We start from the raw sequence: 25,185 nt of genomic DNA, 5'->3' as shown, positions 1-25,185 counted from the left end.
GTTTTGGTGTTTCCATCGCACGAGAATATTTAAAAACGATTAAGTTTGACAGCACTTTCTAAAACGCAAATGGTGTTTCTTATGAAGTGCAAGTGAGATAGTTTGATTCATGTTAAACAATGAAGAAGTGACTAGTTCAGCAACATATAAGAATACGCTATATACTCCATGTGCAATTTTTTTTTATTTGATTAAAACAAAACTATATTTTTTGTACACAAACATGCAAATAAATAGACCATAATGTATTATCAGACGAGCTTCAAGCTCGGCTCAATACCACATGTTAATGTAGTTAGGTTAGGTTAGGTTAAAGTGGTGGTCTTAGATGGAAACGGACACACTTAGGCCAGTTTAATGGCCCATTGAGATACCATATGAAACACATGAAACTTGAGGCTTATGCCTAAGCTCAATGGAACCAGTTTGAGCCCCTTACGAAACGTGAGAGACTGATTATGCTGAAATGATTTAGATCGTTAAAGAAGAATTCTCCAAGGCTAGAGAAGGGCATGTACAGAGAAGATGAAGAACTGTTTGCTCCTCTTCCTCGTCCTAATTTTTTCTTGGAAAAGTCATTTGAGAATACGCCTAGTCGCGTGGTGTGCTCTCCTATTAGACAGTGTCCGGTTATGACACCTATTATCGAGCTTATATGCGATCTGCTTGAAGATAGCAAGCACCTTAAACGTTTTAAATCCAGAGTTGGCCAGATGTTTTTTGTGATCTGACACGTGGTGATGTTGTTCCTCCCTCCTCTCAGCGTCTTGCATTATCAACAGTTTACAAGTAGCGATTGGTATGCCAGTATGTGCCGAACGTGGTAGGATAGGCTGCACTGTACCGTTTCTGTAGAGATCATCTGCCTTACAATTACCTGGAATGTCTCTGTGGCCAAGCACCCAGCAAAGGTGAATATTAAACTGTTGTGCCATCTCCATTAGAGATGATCGACAGTTATGGACTGTTATAGAGTTTGTAGAGACAGAGTCCAGTGATTTGGTAGCAGCCTGACTATCTGAGAAAATACAGATATCATGATGTTGATATCACGTTTTCTTTAAACCAGGACAATACTTCTTTTATCGCCAAAAGCTCCGCCTGTAACACGGTACAATGATTGGGAATCCGGAATGAGAGACTTAATTTCAGTCGTTCAGATTACACACCCCCACCAACCCCTTCTTTTGTTTTTGAACCAGCTGCATAAAAATATAGATCGACCCATCTTCCAGGAATGTCCTATCCTCCCAGAAAGATCTGGAAGGTATAGAAATCTCGAAATTTCTGTCGAATTGCAGTTGGGGGATAATGTAGTCTGCGTGCTTTGGAATTGATTCAAAAACCTAAGAATTACGGAGTGGCAATGTTGTTGTAAGTCCACTGCGACGAAGCTTTGAGGCTTATAGCAGCGATGTCTAGTGCGGCAGATGGGTTCGTGTGAAGCGATCCGCTTATACATAGGCTAGCTTAACGTTGGACTTTATTTAATTTATCCCGGTTTATTCATTTCTCTAAAGCAGTTCACCATACTGCCACACCACACATTAAAATCGGTCTGATTAAGACCGAAGAAGAAAAGAGAGCTACAGTAGCTTTTTTGACTCTTTCCTGTACGTTGCGTTTCCAATTTAGTTTTTTATCTAAGATAAGGCCCGATATTTAGCCTCGTCTGAGAAATGTAGTAGTCTACGAACAAACCCCCTTCTTGAAATTTTTATTTTATGTCAAAGCTGCAATAAATTGTTAAATGAACTATTTTTATAGAATATTAATTTCCAGATGTTTTCTTACCATTTCTTCTTGAAAATTTTCCATTTCATTAGTTTTAGTTAATTTTTTGGCTAAAATTAATTTAAACTTTTGATTTTCATAAAACTTTCTTCTGTTTTTTATTATTATTCTGACAGATCTTCTTTCAATTGTACCAATTTTTAAATACAAAAATCTGGCTACTGCCGGTGCTTGGGAATGTTCTACTATAGGTTAGGTACTATTTATAGAATGCCAAAAAACGGGTATTGTCATCTAATGCTATTGACAGGCTTTTGACAATTTATCCATTATTGCAAGACCTTCAAATCGTGTGTACCTACTGTATACTCTTAGGTTCCGAATAATTTCAAAATGAACAAAGGTATTAACTTGGAATTATTATTTGAATTTCATATTTAAGAGGCTTAAAGTGTTTGTTGAAACACCCTGCTGAAACATATACATAGATTCTTCATCATTATTCATCATTTTAAATTTCAATTGAAAATCGTTATTTAACCTCAAAACATAATATGTTAGTACTAAAAACCCGATTTGAACTTACTTATCATATAAACATCTACTAATTATAAATATTAACTAAAATCAATATTGATAAATCAATCAAACTTAATTGTGAGTGAAATTGACTTTGGTTTATTAACTATGATCAATTCAGAATTGATTCAAAATCAACTTGATTTATAATAATGTCTTAATATATTAATCTCGAAAATATTTCAATTCGTAGGTATGTTTGTATTAACATTATATCGACATTAATGTCAAATAAATTGATCGTGTGGTAAAAAGATTAAAGTATTAATACTTCGATTGGAATCACCATTTCACATTTTTTTACAAGTGGTTTTTTCCTTTAAAAAGTCTGTGATTAGTTAATCTATTAATTCATTCTAAACAATGCCCTTTTACCTTCATGGAGTTTATCTGCATTTGAAAATATGAAGAAAAGTAGAGCGAGATAGATGTATGCCAAAAAACATTACATTATGACACTTTCTATAATAGCATTTATGAATATCGCTTTATTTTTGGTCTTCTATTTCTAATCATTTAATCTGATTTATGAACGTGTATCTGCATTGGAAGAAAAATAGAGCAGTATATAGATTAATGCTCCTAAGAAACCGAATGAGTAAAAGAGGGACAAGAAGATGGACACGTTCGCCTTCATATCTGCATTTTTGCACTTTCTATAATCTGCATTTAAAAAAGATTTCTAATCCAACTAATGTCATTTCAATAGTTTTAATTCTCTTTATTGCAAATTTGAAAGTGCAGAAGAATGTAAATCCACTGTCATGCTCCTAATTAAGAAAACAAACACCTTACATCTGGCATCCGCAGTCACTTGGTCCTTGTACCGTAGGTTCGGTCTTCCTTGTCGTCTTGAACCTGGGGGCTGGGCTGAGAAGACTTTCTTGGCTGGAGCGTTGTCGTCCATTCGATCGATGTGGCCAAGCCAATGTAGTCGTCTTTTCTTGGCCTTCTGGACTACATCCACATCTTGGTACAGCTCATACAGTTCTCGGTTGTATATTCTTCTCCATTCGCCATCGTCGCATACGGGACCAAAAATCCGTCGATGAATTTTTCTTTCGAAAGTGCCTAGTATCAATACCGCTTTTTTACTTATCATCCAGCACTCAGCACCGCCGTAGAGTAGGACTGGTAAAATCAAAGTTTTGTATAGCAGACACTTTGTCTTTTGAGTGAGGAGTTTTTAACCCAATTTTTTTGCCAAACCGAAGCAGCAACGGTTCGCTAGGGTAATTCTTCTTCGGATCTCCACTAAGGTGTCATTCGTGGGATTGATGTTTGTTCCAAGGTAGGTGAACTCCTTAACTACCACGAAATTGCTGCTACCAACAGTGACGTTTTGTCCCAGGCGGTGGACAGATGTTGCTTTGTTTGTTGATAACATGTACTTTGTTTTGTCTTCATTCACTTCAAGACCAACTAGTTTCGCCAGTTCTTCAATCGCTGTGAAGGCCTCAAGCTCGGCTCTCTTGGATCTACCGATTATGTCTCTGTCGTCCGCATAGCTTAGGAGCTGGGTGGATTTGTTGAAGATAGTGCCCTCCGTGCTCACACCTGCCTTACGCACTATCTGCTCCAGGACTATGTTGAAGAAGTCACATGACAAAGCATCTCCTAGTCTAAAACCTGCACAAGTTTGGAATAACTCGGATGAGCTGTTACCCATATTTGCACACTGCACTGCGTATTGTTTAGCGTCATGCGGCACAGCTTGATCAGTTTGTTCGGGATCCCGAATTTAGACATCACCATCATAAGCTCTTGGCGGTAGATGCTATCATAAGCAGCTTTAAAGTCGATGAAAAGATGGTGGGTTTCGACATGAAATTCGTTGGTCTTTTTCAGGATCTGCCTCAGTGTGAATATTTGTTCTGTCGTTGTTCTGCCGGGCCTAAAACCACATTTTTTTTTTATTTGTGTTGCAGAAAGGTTTAAGACGCTCACACAGCACGTTGGATAGGATTTTGTAAGCAACATTAAGCAGGGATATGCCACGGTAGTTTTTGCATAACATCGGGTCGCCTTTTTTGTAGATGGGGCATATGGAGCTTATCGACCAGTCAGTGGGTATGCATTCTTCCTCCCACTCTTTGGTGATGACCTGGTGCATGCGGTTTATCAAAACACTTCCTCCATGTTTAAAGAGTTCCTTGGGTATGCCATCTGACCCTATGGGCTTTTTATTTTTTAGCTTTTGAATGGCTCTTTCTACCTCTTCTCTGCTGGGGGCTGGGACTGGGTCTTATCATTTACTGCTCTTGTTTCTCTTTCGTCATTATATTGCTCGACATTTTGCACATTCAGCAGCTGTTGGAAGTGCTGCTTGAAAACATCTACAATTCCCTGTGCTTCAGTGACTAGGTTTCCTTCAATGTGTCCCGGTTTTGAAACCAAGCTAATTGCTTCGACCTTTTAAAGAAACGTCAGGTGTTGTTCTCGGCCCAAGACTCCTCTAGATCTTTTAGCTGAGAAACTGCGGATGTTTTTTTCTTCCTTCGCAGGGTCTTTTTTTCATTTCTCCTTTTCGTGGGGTAATCTTCCCTTGCTGCTCTTGTTTTCCGTAGCAGCATTTCCACACGTGCATTTTCCGTCTCTCTTTTCAATATCACGCACTCATCATCATACCACGGGTTCTTTTTCGGGGGTGGCTGGTAACCTATGGTGGTCTCGGCTACATTTTTTATTATTTCGCGATATTGGTTCCACAATGTGTTTACGTTTGTAGTATTTTGAGGACGGCAGCGGAGAGTCGCTCGCTCAGGCACTCACTGTAGTTTCAAACTGACTTCAACTCTTTATAATTCAGAATTCAGTTTATTAAGCTTGACTTCAATCTATTACAATAGGTATTTTTCTTTTTTAACTCAGAATAGAGCTCTGAACAGAGTCCGAGCATATCGAGCATGCTCTGAACATCCTCGGAAGAAAGCGTGTTCTAAACGTTTAGAAATATTTTTGAAATACTACTGAACACTTAAACTGTCACTATTTGACATTTCAATTTATTTGTCATTTTATTCAGAAACAAGAAATTAGATTCAAAGCTTAAATTAAAATAGGAAAACTAATTATAATTAAACAAGTGTTCGATTTGTTTTTTGAAGAAGGACGGTCATATTTCTAGTCCATTTCTAGCCTCTAGAAATAAAACCAACATTTACAAAAATATATTTTATTTGTTATTTCTTGTGTAAACTTATCTTCTGCACTAGCCCGACTATGTTCATGCGCCATTTTAATTGTTTGATTTTTTTTTCAATTTCATCTGTCAAATGGTTGTGTTCACCATTCAACACGGTCTGCTCAGTTATTTTGTAGCGTTTTTCTTTTTTAGTTCTGAGCAGAGCTTGAACTGTCAACAAAATAATTGTGTTTCTTTTTGAGCTCTGATAGTTCAGAGCTTCAAAATCGTGTTTCTTTTTTAGTTCTGAACATGTTTAGAGCGCGCTTTATGAGCTCAGAATAAAATAATAGAGTAAACGGAGTAAAATGCTGAACACAAACAATTTGATATTTGAAAGCCGGGAAAATAAAAAAAATCATCGTTAAAACAACAAAAATGGTGGGAGAGGATGGTCGGTCTAGTGCCGAAGGTTAGATAATTTAGAAAAAAACTAATTGCATATAGCATTTTTATGAATAAAATTTATTTCAGGCGTCAAACAGACGACATTTCAAATCATGACAGTTTATACAAAACATACTCTGCTCAGAACTCTACTCTACTCTACTCTGTTCGCTCAGACTCTGTTCAGTGCTTAGCTCTTAATTAAAAACGCCAAATGCTGAGAGAAAGAATTTGTTAAGATCTTCTCATAAAAGTTGCATATTACTTCTTTTATCTGAACAATGGTTACTTTTAACATACTAATAAATAATATGGTTACCTTTCTAGGATAAATTCAACACTAGCTTTTGATGATAATGAGTCCCATCACGCTTGCCACTTGAAAAAAAGTTTGTGCCCAAATTTAAAAATAAAAATACCGAAAACCCACATCGAAAACTCAAGTTTTCCGATAAATTTTTAGTACACCACAAGTTTTCGTAAATCACAAGTTTTATATAAAACCTCTCGAAAACTAGTAGCAATTCAAAGCTGAACTAAACAAACAAACCTTGCGAAACATTCAGCGCTCTAAATAATATTAACAAAACAGCTGTTAACGGCTGTCAAAACAAATATTTCATTTTAAAATAAATTTGGTTGTGGTAAGTAATATTATTTATACAATTTCCTTACAAAAAAAAGAATTATTGGCTTTTTTTTTACAGAATTAAGTTGCAGCGGGCTAGGAAAATTTGTGTCAAAATCTACCTATGTATATAAGGCTAAACATTTTATTTTGCATTTCCAGATCCTTTAGTTCATTGCAGAGTATATTGAAAGTTCTGCGGCTCATTGTGAAATGTTTTTTTTCATCAATACAAAATTTGACAGTCGATGTTAAACAAATTTAAATGTCAAATGAAAACGTGTAAATGTTCGGTATGAACTTTTTGCCGAAAACCCGGTTTTGGGTTTGGTGTGAAAAGGCTATTAACTTAAGAACATTTTTCCAAAAAAATCAAAATTATTTTCTTAAAAAAAAAAAACTTCATTAATTATTACTTAATGCTTGAATCAAATAGTGTTATTTAATAAGTCCCTCGAAAGAATGAATAAAAACAACAATTTAAAGCAGTATTCGTGAAATAATAAATAGAAATGTTTTATTTGATTGTTGAAAAACTAAAGTTACAAGTATAATGAAGATAAAATTGTACATTTCACTGTTTTCATCAAGAATAATATTGCTGCCAATATTGCATGGTAATGAAAAATCCATCACGCTGTCAAAAAGATTATACATATCCTTGAGAATGACGTAGGCAATTCCGTTTATTGAACTTCAACAAATTATCATAACTGAACCGCCTGATATCAATATTACATTAGATAATTGAGATAGAATGATGGGAATTTTTCGCATTTTCAAGGTCACACCATTTAAGAATTAAAATTTCCCATCTATATATTGAATACCAAAACTAATCCATTATTTCAAACGAATCGGACCCTTACGTTTCATATTCTGACAGTTGTTGTACCAACAAAAATATTGTAAATGTTGATTTAAAAACAACTTTAATTTGGGTTATATACTCAAAATATATTGATAAATCACCTCATGGTAAAAAAGATTATAACAATGCTTAAAACTTAATCTTACTTGAAAATGTCTTGAACTTGTCAAAGATGTCAATCACCCACTATCCAGTCCTGATATCCCAATACTGATTGCGAATTTGTTTGGCTATATAAGCTTGAAACCACCTCTCATCGAAATCAGTTGAATTTTCATCAAAATGAAACTTGTATTTGCTTTGGCTTTGTTGGTTGCTTGCGCAGCTGCTGGTACCATTCCCGACAATGGCAGCCGTATCACCAATGGTGAAGTTGCCAAGAAGGGACAATTCCCATACCAAGCTGGTCTTTCCCTGCAAATGGGAGGATCATCAGCATGGTGCGGTGGTACCTTGATTTCGGACCGTTGGGTTCTCACAGCTGCTCATTGCACAGTTGATGCTGACGCTGTCGAAGTCTACTTGGGTGCTTTCAATATTAAGGATGCTAACGAGCCTGGCCAGGAGCGCATCTACGTTTCGAAAGCAGGAATCTTCACCCATGAGGAATACAATGGCTTGACCATCACCAACGATATTGCTTTGATCAAATTGCCAGCTCCAGTTGAATTCAATGGTAGCAGAACATTTTAGATAAAATTAAAGAAAAGGCCTAACATTCTTCATTCTTTCACCCACAGACTTGATCCAACCAGCCAAATTGCCAAAGAAGAGTGCCTCTTACTCAACCTATGTCGGAGACACCGTTGTTGCTTCAGGATGGGGCAAGGACAGCGATTGTAAGTTTTGAGTGAAAAGCTTAAATTTTGGATTTTTTTTAAACTTGCATTTCCTTAGCTGCAACTTCTGTTTCACCTGTCTTGAACTTCATTGACACTACCGTCATTAGCTCAAAGACATGCAACATTTACTACCTTGGCATGATCACACCCAACATGATTTGCATCTCAGGAAAGGATGGACGCTCAACATGCAACGGTGACTCTGGTGGTCCATTGGTCTACCAAGAAAACGGTGAGAACATCTTGATCGGAGCTACCTCATTCGGTATCTCATTGGGTTGTGAAGTTGGCTGGCCAGGTGTTTTCACCCGTGTAACCTCTTACTTGGACTGGATCGATTCCAAGACCGGTTTGGTTAACTAAAGGATGGAAAAATAATTTTCATTGCTGAAAATGACTGTAGTCGTTATTTTTGATAAAAAATAAAACCTCGATTTACTTGCAATTTTTAAACTAGTTTATTGTGTTCCATTCGAATTTTATGTCTTCACCTTTTTCAAGATTCTTTGCTGTCTTGTGAGCCTTCAAAATTAAAAAAAAAACTATGTGTTCTTAAGCTGTGGAACTTGTAAATCACTATGATTTAAACTACTAATAAACCGAGTTTCAATGTAGCTGACACAGGGTCGCATTGAGGGAAGGGCAACCGGGGCGGAAGCCCCTGAGCCTCCACAAATGGGGGCCTCCACAATAAAGACTTCGGAACATGTTTGTTTCAAACTCCAACTAGTAAACACTAGTAAACATCTTTTCCTTTGATGTGTATTTTTTTGTTGGGCTTTTACCTTTACCTACAGCCTACAGTACTTTGAACATACCTGATTTTTAATTATATTAATCTTAAATAACAGAAATCCAATCAGGCAATCAGTGAAATATCAAAATCATATGACAATGCTGCAAACATGAGTGGCCAATACAAGGGGATGCAGGCTCTTATTTTGGAAAAATAAAATCATTTATCGGCATTTGTACCTTGTTGTGGTCATTCTCTAATTTTAGTGGGAAAGGCAGCTGCTAACTCTTGTCCAGTCTGTTCAATTCTTTGATTTCGTGTAGAATTCGTACACGTTTTTCACAGCCAGTACAGAGCGGCACCGGGTTCTGATTGAGAAATTATCGGAGAAGAAAAGTGGCCAGTTTTTAGTCTTGAAAAAGCTCAGTTACACTCGTTGTCTTGTCGAGCAAAAAGACATCGTGAGGAATGAACCAACGCTCCTTCTACAGAAGATGAGTGGTCTCGAAACCGCTTTGTTTGCAACATTTTGGAACGATATCTTGAAGCGGTTCAACGCTACAAACAAGATGTTGCAAGTCCCTAAAATGATTCTCGAATCGGCAATGCGTGCACTAGAATCATTGAAATCATTCGTAGAATCCAAACGAAATGATTTTGAAAAATACGAGGAAGCAGCCAAAAAAAAAATGTCCCATATTGATGAATATGTACAATCAAGCACCCACACCAGAAAGAAAAATCTGAGGTTGAATCCGCTCGATTACGGGAAAGCACAAGACGCAAATCTGTCACCCAAGAAAAAATACAAAGTATCCGTCTTCATCCCAGTGATTGACCAGCTATCCGTTTCCCTTACTGAAAGAATGCATGAAGATGTACGTTCGAAATTTGGATTTCTGAATCACATCAAGAAGATGGATACTGAATATTTTCACGCTGCAGCAGAGGTATTGGCAAAAGTGTATCCGGATGATTTAGAGCCTAGTCTTGGTAATCAGTTGGTTCAATTTGTGTCTTTGATTGACTAATACAAAAAGGAAAAGGACTATGGAATAGATCAATCACCGGAACTATTTTACTACCAAATTCTCGAAAATCAAAATTTTAGAGCTACATTCCCAAACCTCAAAAATTCATTGAGATTGTATTTGGTTTTGATGGTACCAAATTGCACTGGAGTGCATTCATTTTCAAAAATGAAAATTATAAAAAATACGAACGATGGGACATAACCGTCAATCGAAGCTCTCTCTCCTGAGCATTGAAAGCGATTTACTACGAGAACTGGATTTCAACGAAATCATCAAGGATTTTTCGGCGAAAAAAGCTTGAAAGGTTCCGTTCGTTAACCCTAAAATTCAATTTCAGATAATTCTTTTTTCCGTTTATATTTATATGTATTTGTTCAATATTAAAGGAATCTCCTTGGTTTCACAAGAAATTATTTATTCAAAAACTAGAGTGAAAAAAAATGGTTTACTTTATTTTGAAAATAATTTGGGACTAGGGAGCCTCCGCTCCTTTATTGCCCCTTTGCCTCTGGACCTCTTAATCCGGCCCTGAGCTGCCAGCTGATCTTGAATTCTCAAGGATCAGCCATACAATTTATTTCCCTTAATCTTGGAGATTATGCAGATCTTGATCTCTTGTTAAATCTTCATAAAGCCAAGATTACAGGAATTAAAACCTTCCCAAATATGTTTAATCTTCTAATGATACTAAAACATTGTTGACAATCGGTAACTTTCATCATTCCTAAAGTACAGGATTTTAGCAATTTATAGCATAGCATTATTGAAGTGTCAAATCGTTAAAGCAACAATCCACATGATCTGAAAGCGTTTAACTGTCATTGTATTGTTTGTTAGAATCGATCAATCATAAACAAAAAAACTAAGACAATAATTTACGTTTCCTTTTGTTGTAAAAATTTAAATTAAAGAAAAAACGGTACGTTTTTGATATGTTTGGTGGTGGAAAAAGATTGAATAAATATGCTACTATAAATCCAGGTTTATTTTTTAGCGAAAACTTAATAAATATATGTAAAGCTTAGTAGGGAAGATTTTCAAATATTGGCAAATTTTGTCTTTCAAAAGTGACAGAAAAATAAATGGCATTCCAACAGAAATTGCCTGACTTATTTCAATCGTTTAAGTCCGTCTTATCAATTGAATACATTTTAAATTGACAGAAAGTTTTGAGCAGGATACAAAAAAAAAAATCATGCAGAATTTTAAAACAAGAATTTACATAAATATGTATGTACTACGAAAATGGAAATAAATAAAAAGTTCCTATCTGGCGAACAAAAAACAAAAGTTGAAAAGGATAATGCACATGAACAAAATTTTCAATTTAACCAGGAGATCAAGACCAGGTAATTGATGTGAGATGCAGGTTGTAAAAACTATCTAAGAACAAGACTTTGTCGACACCATGGAAATAGTAGTCAATGAATGTATACCAATTGGTCAAACTTGTGCACAATCTTCAATTTCAGTCTTGACCAATATTTCGAACAAAATTCTTCTAGTCGATGCCGTTTTTATAAACAAACAAAGTTCTTCAATTCACTCTCACGCATATTTGTATTTTGCTTTAGGATAAATGAAGTAACTAAAAATAGAAAGTGGTCCAATTGATTGGATCCATACGAAAGAAATCCTGATACACCTTTGGTTCCCCGCTCTACAATTAGACAAACAATTTTGTGTCCAATCCTTCCTGCTTAAGAGCGACGTGCTACCAAATTTGTCCAAATTTGTTACGTCTATGCTATGGCAATTCACCTTTCTTTTATTATTAATATTGGTTTATTTTTGTTTCACTTTAAAATATTTTTGTACGTTCTGCTGTTTCCATTTCTAAAATAAATGTTGATATTCTCCGTCATCTGTAAAGAAAATTCTCTCCATTCAGTGTATTAAGTTCATGTCTTCTGAATGTTCCCAATCGTGTAAACAGGCAATTTTTAATTGCTATACAAAAAATTATCCCCCCATGTTTTACCAAAAAATTGTTTAATATTTGGATAAATTGAACCATCTGTATAGACGGACAGTTATTTTGCTAAAAAATTGACGAATTGGACGATATTCGAAGACTTTTGACAGTTTGACTACTATTGGAAGAAATTCCGGGGTGACTTTCAAATAACGCAAGACGAATTTCCTTTATTTTGTCCGTTATGTAGGTATCCCCTATACCTCAATAGAACATGTTTTAAATATTAAGTCGAAGAACACCTTTAAGTCATACAAAAATTTCGTTTTTCGGACTTAATATACTTTCTTCGTATGTCTTTTATTGAGCTAGTAAGGGGCGCCATGCTTCCCCCCTTAAACCTCCCTGCTTGGGATCACTATAGGATTCGGTGTGAGTTGGAGTTTGGGTATATGCAATTACTTTTTTCATTTGAGCACTAAAATCAAAGAAATCCCCAACAAAATAAAGTAAAACAAGTATGGCAACACTGAACAAAAAACAGGAGAAATGTCAAAATCAACCATTTTTGAGTGTGTTGTATGTGAAAAAGTGGACTTCGAATACTAATTTAAAATCGAAATAAATGTTTCCTCGCTCTAAAGTTGCTAATATTATTATTTATTGGCACATATCTATCAAATAAAAAAAAAACACGTGTCGAAATTTGTGCAGCGCTAATGGAAAGTTGAGTCGATGTTCCAACCGTGTATACATAATTAAACTTGTGTTAACTAAAATAACTAAAAACTTCCAAATTGTTATCAACACTGCTATAGTGAATTATTTTCCTTAAATAATTTCTACTCATTCTTAAAATTTCCGTTAGTACAATTTGTTGAACATACTCACTTTTTTTGTAAACAGAAAAATTTCCCTCTCACCGAATTGATTGCTGAACACACTTTAAACGAAATCTATCAGAACGAGTCCAGCGCAACAATTTGCCATTCAAGTTGTGCCATCGAACAAACCTACTTTACTAGCTTACGGCTAGCGGCTGTGAAGTTTCGTTCGACTACACCTGTGTTTTGTTTGATTTGTAGCTTTAGCAGTTAGCTTTCAGCATCAGCAGTTCAATAAAAAAGCATATGTTCCAAACATTAATTCCTTTTGTGTGGTGTCTGTCATTTAACGAAAATTGTTTGTGAATTACATTTTGCCAGAACAAAAGTTTATTTGAAATGTTTACATAAAATTGTTCCTTCCTAAATAATACACAATTAGAAAACACTTAAATTCTGTGTTTTGCTTTGGAAAACAACTTAGAATCAACTCAATATAGTTCTTGCAATTTGTGAACGCCATTTTGGTCTTCAATTTTTGTTTGAATCAAAAAGAATTTAAAGAAGAGGTTTTAGTGTTTGTATTTATTTTCTAAATATGGGTGTTTCTGTTTTGTGCACCAGCACCTGCCCAAAATCCAGTCGGCTTCAAGTCGAATAAAAACAAAGAACTCCAACAAATAATAAATTAAAAGCAAATAGTTTTGTAAAAACCTAAAATAGAGTAGAAAAAAGTAAAATTAGAATAAAATGGCAACAAGAAGTGATGAAAATAATATAAATGTGATATCAGATGAAAGTGACGATGATAATATTATAATAATTAATGATGAAGACGGAGATTCTGGTCCATGTCCGTCGAGTTCAATTTCATCGGAAACAAATCTACTGCCAAAGCATACAGAAAGTGGTAAGTACCTTAAAATAAACTTGTGAAAATTGTGTATTCCAAACTTTTTCTTTTTCTCACGTCTAGACGTTTTCCCAGAAGCTGTCATTGAATGCCCGATTTGCCTACAAACATGCATACATCCCGCAAGACTCCCGTGTGGTCATATTTTCTGTTTTCTCTGCGTAAAAGTAAGTACACAAAATATATGTGAATGGCATAAATAATCTTTATGAATAGATTTGATTGTTTTCTTTTATCTTTTTTTAAAACTGCGTTGAAGGAGAGATGAAAAGAGGAATATAAAGAAAATGACCTAGAATCATAAATAAGACTTCCATCACTACCATCATCGATTATTTTTTTTTTGTATCTTTTCAATATTCAACACATGATAAATTTTTGAAGGCGGAAGCAGTAGTGAATCTTAGCAGTAATGCGAGTGCAACCTTCGAATGAGAATTTATTATTGGTTCCGGGTTCTCCTTCACAAACCGCTGCTATGCTTTTTTTTAATTTGAATTATGGAAATTTGTCAATGATGAAGGCATCTTCTGCTCTCATTATCTTGCTGTTAAGCATTTTTAAATTTATTAAGTGTTAAGTGTATTGCCAACATTTTAAATAGTCTTTTTGTATCTAATTTGAATTTTATTCACTTTGAAAATAACCTAACCTCTTTCAAGATTGTAACTTTTTTATTTACTATGGTCAACATCTTTAGGGAGACTTTCATTAAGGGCGCACGCTTAGAGTTTTGATTTTTTTTGTTGTGTACAGTGAGCTAAGGGTCTTTAGAATAGCTTTAAAATATTACGGACGGGAAACACCGTTTAACCTTAAAAAATGTTTTCGTTTTTAATCTGACTTGTTTTTGAATTGTTTAATGGATAGTACGACATACAAACAAAGATGTATATAACCCCCCTACTTTGGGTGTATGCCAGATTTCTTTTGCGTTTGAAGACTGACGACTCATGTACAGTAAATCCGTATTTTCGTCCGATAGCAGGTCGGAACAATTCGGACGACCGTCTCGGACGTTCGATTGAATACACTGCTTCCGACCGCGGACGATACCGGTCTGGGGTCTGAATTTGTGAAGCTTGGACGTAAAAATAAAATATTGTGTTCAATGCAAGATTTCGAAGAAATTTATATTTTAGAAAATTCATATCGTCATTTAATGCGTCAACGTAGACGAAGTCATCGGTGTGTATGGATTAATGAAATATTGATGCTAAGAAGACAACTAGGTGAATACCGTCATCTTTTGAAGATTGGAAGTTACAACCCATACTATTTTTAATCTGAAGATATTCTTGGTCGACGTACAATTGAAGCTTTCAGATGAAGAAGGGGTTAAGTGACATTAGTCAAGTTTTGAAATATAAGAGCTCAAAGTTTCTTGATTAGAACTTTTTTTGGGCTTACAACTGAAAATTTCTAATGAGGAAGAAAAATAAAACACATAACAATCTTGTAAAATATAAAGACTTCATTTAACAAAAATAGGTTAAAGATACATTTTTTTGATAACATTGCTCAAAAAGTGCAGTTAACTCCTTTTTCCATACATTTTTATGGAAATTTATTTCAAAAGAATAACAAAGGTGTTAAGTGAGATTTTTAGTTCTTTTTTTGTTTTGTTTTTTTCAACTGAGTGCTTGTTTTTTTTTCTCTAGGAAAAAAGTCTTAGATTCTGTCTGGAATTTGTTTTTATTTTGCTATCAAAACTTCTGTGAATGATGCATCTTCATCATAACTTTCTTTGTAGGAATATGAGCCGTATTTAGTAACTCGTATCCATTTTACACTGTCCCTAAAGTTGATATTGTCGTTCGTTTTTTGTTACGTTGCGGACATTAAGCTTATCCTGCAAAGCACCAATAGTATTTTTCTTACTAGCGCTTGTAATGATTTCCCTGTATTGTTCGGCGGTATATATGGTTTCGTTTTTCCTCAAATCCTTCTCAATTCTTCCAAAATCTTGGACACTATCCAAATAAGTGTGACCAACTTGCAAAAACTTATGGTCGATGACATCGAAAGAGTCAAGTAAAATGAGAACTTGATATAGACAGATTAAAAAAAAGTTTTTGTTTTGTCCAGGGCAAGAATCAGTCCACGCTTTTAAATCTCTTCTATTCTTCGCAAATTCAAATTGCTGAAAAAATGTAAAGAGTGCACTCATTACTTCTGTGCTTCCCCGGTCTGCTATATCTTCTGTCCAGGTTAACATGTAAGACATTTCTGCATCAGAAGTAATGACATGTATTCCTAAATTGTAAAACCATAAGAATTGAAGTTGTGAGTTTAGGCAACGCAACGGCATGGTTTGTTGTAGGTCGATAGTAATATAAAGAACATTTGTATCGGATCGAGCTTTTTCGCGATCAAATTCCTAATTTTCGAATGCTGACTTATAGCTTATGGAGTCTTATTTGGGCGGCTTAAGTGCTTACCTCTTTTATCCAAAGATGGGGCAAACTCACAGCTTTTAATCTTACCTTGGATTACGTCGAGTTTTTTCTTTCTAATCTGGTAAAACGAACACATAGCAGTTTTACATACTCTTACTATTTTTCCACCAACAATAACATAATATTCAAATGAAAACTGTCTCTCCTTACTAGAATTTACTTTTTTGCTGCTTGTTGTTGCGTATAATGCTTTTGAATAGCAGAGAATTTTTAGCATTTACATCAAGCATATAGAAACTTTATAAGAGCTCTTTTATTTGATGAATGCTTATGTTTTGTGCGCAGGAGTAGCGACAAGTTTCAGCTCTGCATAGTATTCCCAATGCTGGATTTTTCTTTCCATCAACGACTCCTTTTGTTGTCGTGTACTCTTTGCCCTGTTCTCTCATTAAAGCGTTAGCCCTTGGTTTCCACTTTTGTGAATTGCTTGCTCTCGAGTTATTGCTGGATTTAACGGTTCTTCATTTGCCTCGAGTGATTGTTCTATTGCGTTTTGTGATGTAGTAGCTGTTGCTGAATCTTCTGCTAGTCGAGATGCTGCATGTAACTCTTGATGAAACTGGCCATTTTTCTGTTGTGGTGTGTCGCCACCTTCTTCGCTGTCCAAAAAATCATCAGGTATATATTCGTCATCATCACTGACAGACAAATCTAACTCACTGTCACTATTTTCTAGAAAAACAAATCCATCAAAATAACTTCATAAATAACTATAGCTCTGAATGATTCATTGACATCGTTTTCTTACTTGAAGCATTGTGATCACCAGTCATGATCATGAAGCCTGTGCCAATAGCTCCTTTTTTAGAAATCAAGAATTTTTGTTAGGTACTTAACCGCAATTCGTGCTGAAGTTTTCTTTTTATTTTCTTGATTATCTTTAAAAATATTGTAAATTAATTTCCCCCTTTCCATAATAAAGATTCAACTTAATAAACTGAATCAAAATAAATTGAAAATGTCTTTCCAAGGTTATGCACACGTTAATATCATTAAATAATGCCAACTTCAAGACCGAATCTTAATATTTTGCAAAAACTAACAGTTTTATATCAAAACGGTATTTTTTTTTTAACACACAATCAAGTAAATCAAAATCGCTTGAAAAGATGCGCAAGTGAACACAAAAATGAAAACAGTAGGCACCTGCAGCTGCAAGTGAAAAGGGTCCACAAAAATAGAAACTATACTAGTAACGGTACTTAATTAATTTGCTTTCAACCTTAAAATCAGAGCAGAAGAAGAATAGACAAAAAAGGAATGTAAGAAATGTTATTTCTAGTAGATACACATTTAACTCCTTCACTCTCAAAACAATTTTGTTTATTATAAATTATTTACATTAAGGTGGTAAATGTGCATTTAACTCCTTCATGCCAAAAAATCATTTAGGTATTTAACTCCTTCATGCAAAGAAAAATGTTTTCAATTTGGATTTTTCAGTGCGTAAAGGGGTTAAGTGATTTTAAGTCCTTCTTCTACTAATATCTTGCACTTTTGTGATGTATTTACCTCCTTTACACCATTTTTATTATGGCTTTATTGGATACTAGAGATCGTAGAAAAACGTAAATCACACAGAAATTTAAGTTTTCATTTACCTTCTTCGTTGGTGGAAAAAAAAAACAGAACAATTCAAAAATGTCATTTACCCCCTTCTTCATTTGAACGCTTCAATTGTTTCTTTTCATAACCCTTCCAGATCTTTGAGAGGTAAAACATTAATGTTGAGTTATAGGCACCGATTTTTCGTAGGGTTTTTTATGTTGTTGTGACTTGGGTACCTTAGGTTGGGATTCTGTTGAGGTTCCTGCCTGCGATAACGGCAGGGACGCTGGCTGAGGTTCTATCTTACTTTTATCTTAGCTTTCACTTAATTGCTTAGAAGCAATTTGTTTTGCAAAGAATAAAATTTAGTCATAGTAAGCCCAATAAGACCTTTTGCTTTTGACCGCAAAACCAGATCTTCCAGCTCCATTGCGCTTGGTGTACTCTTTTCGGAACTGGTCCCTTAAAATACTCCATTTTTTATTTATATCTAGAAAAGTCAGGGGTGGAATCGGCTAAGGTGATTTTTGATTGTCACCTTTGTGATCATAAAAAGTGATCAAACTAATTTTTGCGTCTGTGTAAGGTGATCACCAAATTTTGTTTAGAGTTTGGTATCACTTTAAAAGAAATTCACTGACGTTTGTAACAATTTCAGTGGTTGTATTCAAAAACCGATCTGAAGCTATCCGGATTAGTATGTAATTATAAGTTTTGATGTACCAAGTAGCCACGATGATGTTCTGCCTGCACAATAGTCAGCATTTAACTTTTCTCGATGAGCACTCTATCTCCATACAAAGCTGTCGTGAGCACTCCCGCCATATTTGCATTTATTGCCAGAAAAAATTAATGAATCAAAAAATTGACTTACGATCATAGCGTTTACACTATGTCTTCCTTTTCTACTGAATACATATGCTCATTTTCCGAAGGGCGGAGAATCATAATATGACTCCCATCAATGCAGCCGATTACTAGGAAACAAATAATAACATAAGAAACAAGTAATAAAATTAGTTTATTTTTACTAAGAAACAAAATCCTGACTCCAGGAATTTGATATTTTTTGTGTAAGTGGGCACAATTTCTTCTCCATTTGTTTTAAGGTCAAAGAAATAACCTCACAAATAGTACTCTGGCCCATTGGAACTGACCAGTCAGCGCCAAATTGCCTTTGGTAGCCACCAACTCCAAGAAAATTTAAAGTCACGGCTAATCGAAGAATAGGGGGAATGTGTGTTGACCGCATTAATAGCACATATGCGTACTTACTTTGGACTTGGAAGATCAAGAATGTTTATTTTATTGCGGAGGTTAATCCTCAAGAGCCGGACATTTCTATTATGATTAATATAATGTAAAATCAAAGGCACAAACACATTCATATTGTCTTGAAATTTCAGCAACTAAAAATAAAAATCAATTTCGAATGAAAGTGACAACTAAAGAGCTGTCACCAGAAAAAGTCACCAAATCGTGATTGCCACCGGTGACTATCACCTTACACAGACCGAATTTGTTGATTGTTACTGTCACCTATCACAAATCACCTTACCCGATTCCACCCCAGCTTTATCTCTGAAGAAACTTCGGCCCATAGTTCTCAATGTCTCTGTTGTTATAAGTTTTTAAAAAAATTATCTCAAAGAGGTGGCCTGTTGTGGATACAATTAATTCATTTGTCGGTATCAATATTTTATTTTTTTCCGAGAACTTTATCTTATGAATTGATCCGACAACTGATGAAAAATCGAAACATGTTTGGATTATATCGGTTGGTCGGTTACTATCTCAAATCTCAATCTATCCGGAAACATACCCTTTTTCTTTTTCCTTATGAATTTCACGCATAACAAATTATGTTCGAAAGATTCCCCTTATAAGCATTCAGTTGGGGTGATATGTAACATATTTGGCAGCTACAAAATTATACTTAATTTTTGAAGTCAAAGAGTTGAAAAACATCCTCTAAATTTAAGTTTTTCGACGAAGTTGTTTATTATTAAATTAAATGTATTAATTTTTGTTTTATTTCAATCTCTTAACTCTTATCAAATTGCTTTTTCTGAAAATACAAGGATATCGGCAAAAGTTTTACTTTTAGTTAACAGATATGGACATTAAAATAGAATCACCAGAGTTTTCAGAGTTTTAAAAATTCAATTTTTTATTGACTTAAACATTTTTTTTTTTCAAGTTTGGTCTTCATTTTCTGTCTTTCAAACTTAAATTACTTAAAATATTTTAAATTCATAAATGTTAAAAAAGGAACAAATTACGTGGACATTAAAATAGATACACAGTTTTAAAAAAAATTAAATTAAATGCTAAGCCACTCTGGATTTAAAAATGATTTTAGCTTTCATTAAAGTGTGTCATTTTTGGGCATTGAGTCAAATAATCGGCGGCATCTGTCAATTGAAATATTGTACCCCTCCTGTTGAGCCATCCTCCACAGTTCGGCTTTATTTTATATTAAATCTTTCCCAACCGCGCATTTTAAATCACCTCCAAAATGTTTCATGGAATTTAAGCCAGGCGATTTGGATGTGTGCTTAGGGTCGTTGTCATGCTGTAGAACAAATTTGAGAAGCAGGTTCTCGTCCGCATAAGGCAGGATCGTTTCCTTCATATTCACCTTCATATTTGTATCCATATTACCCTCAATCAAATGTATTGGCAATACAAAGAAAATTAACCTCAAAGTACTGCCGCCACAATTCTTGACCGTTTTCTGGATGTGTTTTGAATTTAGTTCTTTTAAAGAAAGCCTTCTCACGTTTTGTCTGCCATCACTTCGCGTTGTTATATTTTGTTTTCTTTAGAATGGGCACCATTCTTGCGATCCTTCTAAGGAAGTTTGCCTAAACAAGTATTCTATGAACAGTTCTGGAAGTTATTGGAAGCTGTAGTTTGGTTTAAGGTTTTCTTTTTGGGGCAAAAATGATCTTTCAGCCTTCTCTTGGGGTTGTTTAGCTAAAAAAAATAAAACAATGTTATTTTGCATAAAAGAGTCTAACTTTTTTTTTGATAAAGGTTAAAACTACTTCTAATGTATGTTGTTGTTTTAATTTGGTTTTACTCATAGCAACTGTCTCTGGGTCTATTCTAATGTCAATATCTGGCATGGTTACGCTTTGCATCATTTACATTTTCAGATACAGTCTAACTTCTTTATAACGAACTTCCTTATAACGTATTACTCTCTATAGAGAATTTCATTTTGTTCCCCTTGCTCTTAAGAAATATCCCATACGAATAAGTTTCTTTATAACGAAATTCTATATAGCACTTTTCTCTATATAAGGAACTAATTTTGTGGCCCGAAGCCCCGAAAGCAAAGTTGTTTTCTTATAACGAAATGTCAATTTTCAAATTTGAAAACAAAGTTTACTACGATTTGTATCCCTTATTTTAAAAATGTACTCCCAATTTCGAAACTAGAATGGATGTGTACTATAAATGTTACGAATGTCAACAGGTCAATTGAGTTGGCATTTTAAGTTCGAGAATTGTTGCCAAAATGTCGAAGCACAAAGCTATTTTGCTATCAATGATTAAAACATTTAAAAGGGAAGAAAAGAAAAAAGATGTTCCAGACAAATTTGGTGTACCATTGTCGACAATTTCAAAGAATGAATGAGCTACATTTGATAATATTCGAAGTTTTATTGAAACATGAGATGAAACCTCAGATGATGCATAATTTCATTGCTTTAAAATGAGTTTTTTATACTTTTTTTTTAAATATAAAAGAACAATTGCAGTGTTAAAAAAAAATGTTTCTATATAACGAATTTTTTATAAAACTTTTTTATAACGAAGCAGTTTTTTGTTCCCTTGAAGGTTCGTTATAAAGAAGTTTGTAACTCCAAATACACTTCTTTGCAACATTAAAACAATATTAACATAAGCAAATTGTTTTATTTGTCGCTTTATTTAATCCTTGCTGTTTGTCAACAACAAGAACGAAAATTCAGATAATTAGGTTCGTTCAATTTCTGAACACGAATGGGTACTTGCCTAAAACGGAGAAAAACTGACATAAGATGAGAACATTTTTTGGGAGCTATTGTCTGAACATACCTATTTTTCGAACTGTCAATTCTAAATTCGAATTGAAAACTTTTTTGGGTGAAACTCAGGAGCTTTTTAAAATATTAACGTGTGAACGATTTTTCGAGTGAAACTTATGATAGGGCTAAATGAATCTTTTAAACAAAATTTATTTAGACCCAAGTACTCGATACCTTCCTTATTTAACCGATACCCGACTGCCCTGGTAATAACCTTAAACTCCAGGTTCTAAAGTATTGTTTTTTTCAAGTATTTCCCATGTCCTATAATATCGATTTCTTTACCTATTGAGTAGGGAAAATTTAATTAAATTTAAAGAACTGCAATGAGCACATGAAGTTGTTCTTAATATTTTTGTAATAAGAATGTTGATAAGGAAGTTAGGTTCGGTTAATGTGCTGGCAATGATGATGACGTTATCGTAACACTAAGATCAATAAAGATCCATTGTAATATCCTAAAGTATTGTACTTACTAAAAGTGAGTGATTAAATCTACAATTTTATGAATTATCTTGTTTCTGACATTTAAAGGCTTTGACGATGGCTACTAAGAGCCAAGAATCGTAAGTTCTTGGCGTGAGTAATTTACAAGCTTTGATTTGATTGTCTTGTCCAAAATTGATTTTTATGGTGTCAACACTCAAAAACTCAAAAACTAAATTTTTATAACGATTTTTAACGCATCCTTGTATAAATTATTTAAACGAGGTTGAATTCCTTTTAAAAAAAACTTTATTTATTTATTAGAAACAGCTTATAACTAGTTCACATGACATTAGACTTAAGACTGACTCTGAACAAAATGTTTTTAAATGAAGTAAGCTATCTAAGGTGACAAAAGTGCAAGATTGCATTTCCCATTTCCCACAGTTTACTTGCGCGCGTGCAGGATGTATCGGATGACCGTAGCTTTCGTGGGAACGTTTGTTGCTGTTGTTAACTTATACATAAAACTTTAAATAATACAATTCTCCAATAAAACAGTAAAAATTTTTTTATTTTTATTGCTTTTATAAAAAAATGCAAAGTAAGGTCAATCAATAAAAGTTATACATATATAGTTTTCCAGTAAGAGGTTTTATTTTGACATTAAACACAAATAAGTTTTTTATAAGATTCAATAACAATGAAAAACAATATCAACCATGACAAATTCGAAAATTTTATGACCCAGATAACTTCACGAATTCTATCATCTTGATAGGTCTTGAACCGATTGTGCAGTATAAGTCTAGACCTTATCTTCCACGTGGCATTAAAGAAAAATGTCTACAAAATTTTTGATGGGTAATTGTGATCAACTTTTTAATAAAAAACAGGGTCTGGGAACTGTTTTTGCAAAATTGCAATTGAATTCGCAATTTAATGTGTTATTGAAGACTGCATCGTTCCATTTTTACCAATGGCTTATTTGCGCCACTTACGTTGTTTTTGTTTGACTTGATACAATATTACTGCTGAGTCTTAAAAGTAGAAAAAATTGCTGGTACCCGCGCCTTTTCAGTTCAAATTTGCTAATTCTAAGACAAAATCACGCTTTAGTCGTATTAATAAATTATGTGGCAAAAGATATCGTAGAGAACCAGCTCCAAATCACTAAAAGCTCTCTACCATTCCTGAGTAATGTTAGGGATGGATGGGACCTACATTTTCTGTGCCCAACCCAAATGGTTATTTTGAGATACCACTTTTTCACGACAAAAATTATTCTTCGATGTTTTTTCAAATCCTCGACATGAAACAAAAACTTTTAGTATGCACAAAAAACGTCTGCGTCCATAAAGTTTCTTCTTTTTGTTAAAAAAACGATATAAGCTTATTTCAGTTGGAAAAGAAATTATGCGTTAAGATTATTGTAAATGGGGTTTTATTTTTCCGTATCAAGTTTAAGTGAGAAAAGGTTACTATTATTCTCAAATAATTCGTTTCCCCAAATATGAACGGAGAGAATCGTTCCTTTTTTAGATAGATAGAGAGATTGAAATGTTGGTTATGCACATATTTTGTATGTATGTATGTGTTGCTAAATCACGCCCTAACTGCAAAAATAAAGCCAAAGTGGAGAATTCACCCTAAAACTGAATTATACCTCCTCAGTGTTGTAAAACGCTTGGAGTTCGTCTGTTTCTAAATATGTAATTCCTTTTAAATAGCGAGTGTGATGTGTTCATCGTTGTATTTCGATATATATTCGAATAGGTTTAAGTTTTGCTGTTCACATTTTGAATATTTGTAAAGAAATATAAGATAGTTTAAGAAAATCACGGGTAAATTACTTAAGAAACTTTTTCAGTCTTCAACTAGACTTGTGTAGGAACATTTTTGTTTTTGATTATTTATCTAAAATCTTCTTAATCACCCCATCCTATATCATAAAATCACTGAAAGAATTGAAAAATTATACAATTTGTATAAAATATAAAGACTTTTGATCATCAAGTAGCTGCATTATATATTTTTCCAGTCTTAAACAGTTTAAATATTTTTCTCCCTCATTCCTTTTTTGTAAAGAAAAAGACCGGTTTCCACTTAAAAAGAATACGGTATAAAGCTTTACAGATAAAAGCAGCTTAAAGTGCATAACAAAACTGAATTTTTGCTATACACATAAACCATTTCATTTACAACATGGACAATTATTTATTATGTCTTTGAAATGCCTTCTGAGCGCTAAGCAGGTATTTTGTCAAAATATAAGCATTGGCAAAACGTTTTTATAAAAAAATCGAGAGTTGAATAGCAAATATAGATTTTTTAATTTGTATCCTTTAAGCAAGGTTTTATTAAATATAATAAATTTTAATTTGTATTGATGTAGCAATTTTAAAAAAAAATTAATTAAAATCATCATTTTATTAATATTGTTTTAGGGTGTTGCGTACAAAAATCGTCGTTGTGCAATGTGTAGACGTGAGATTCCACCAGAGTTCCTAGATCATCCTCAACTCGTAAACGGAATACAGGATATTTGTAAAACAAAAACTACCGAAGATGGCTATCAGTGGTTCTATGAAGGCCGAAATGGTAAGTTTATATTAATTTATGAAATTAATTAAAATTTGGAAAAGAAAAACACATTATGTCCATGAGAATGGTGGAAATATGATTTTTATTCCATTGTTGAAATTGAATGGATATTATAAATCTCCCCTTCCACCATAAGTTCTGTTACAAGAATAAAACACCAAACGATGAGAACTACATACAGTCGTGGTCATACAATTAAGCCAAAAAACGAATGTACCCTATTCTCTTCAATAATGCTTTCCTGTCCGTTTTTTTTAACAGTTACCAACTAACATTATCTCAATATGAAAACATAACACCTCTAGACATCTTCTCCAAAATGGTGGCAGCCAACTCATGTGTGAGGCTTAGAGCCACTTCTCAATGGAACAGTAACAATACTGGACATACTACTATTCTAGACAGTTTCAGATCTATCCCAG

The 25,185-nt window shown here is 34.1% G+C and overlaps 2 protein-coding genes across 3 annotated transcripts in view; both read left to right on the top strand.

Moving 5' to 3' along the window:
- The first annotated feature begins 7,639 nt into the window (after nucleotides 1-7,639).
- On the top strand, nucleotides 7,640-8,670 carry LOC129946171 (brachyurin-like). Its single transcript, XM_056056254.1, has 3 exons — nucleotides 7,640-8,059; nucleotides 8,124-8,222; nucleotides 8,281-8,670. The coding sequence occupies exons 1-3, from the start codon at nucleotides 7,666-7,668 to the stop codon at nucleotides 8,586-8,588; spliced, it is 801 nt and encodes a 266-aa protein (XP_055912229.1). The 5' UTR covers nucleotides 7,640-7,665; the 3' UTR covers nucleotides 8,589-8,670.
- Nucleotides 8,671-13,027: 4,357 nt separating this feature from the next.
- Nucleotides 13,028-25,185, top strand: part of LOC129948288 (E3 ubiquitin-protein ligase rnf146) — a 65,106-nt gene continuing 52,948 nt past the window's right edge. The window contains exons 1-3 of one of the 2 annotated variants that reach the window (XM_056059228.1): nucleotides 13,028-13,644; nucleotides 13,711-13,814; nucleotides 24,607-24,760. In XM_056059228.1, the coding sequence (XP_055915203.1) occupies nucleotides 13,485-13,644; nucleotides 13,711-13,814; nucleotides 24,607-24,760 (418 nt within the window). In that variant the 5' untranslated portion in view covers nucleotides 13,028-13,484. The remainder of the gene's footprint in view (nucleotides 13,645-13,710; nucleotides 13,815-24,606; nucleotides 24,761-25,185) is intronic. The other variant, XM_056059229.1, reaches the window with a different exon arrangement.

This window comes from Eupeodes corollae, chromosome 2 (assembly GCF_945859685.1).
Source record: "Eupeodes corollae chromosome 2, idEupCoro1.1, whole genome shotgun sequence".
Lineage (NCBI taxonomy): Eukaryota > Metazoa > Arthropoda > Insecta > Diptera > Syrphidae > Eupeodes > Eupeodes corollae.
The sequence above is the reverse complement of the archived record's forward strand: the minus strand, read 5'-3'. Positions and strand labels throughout refer to the sequence as shown.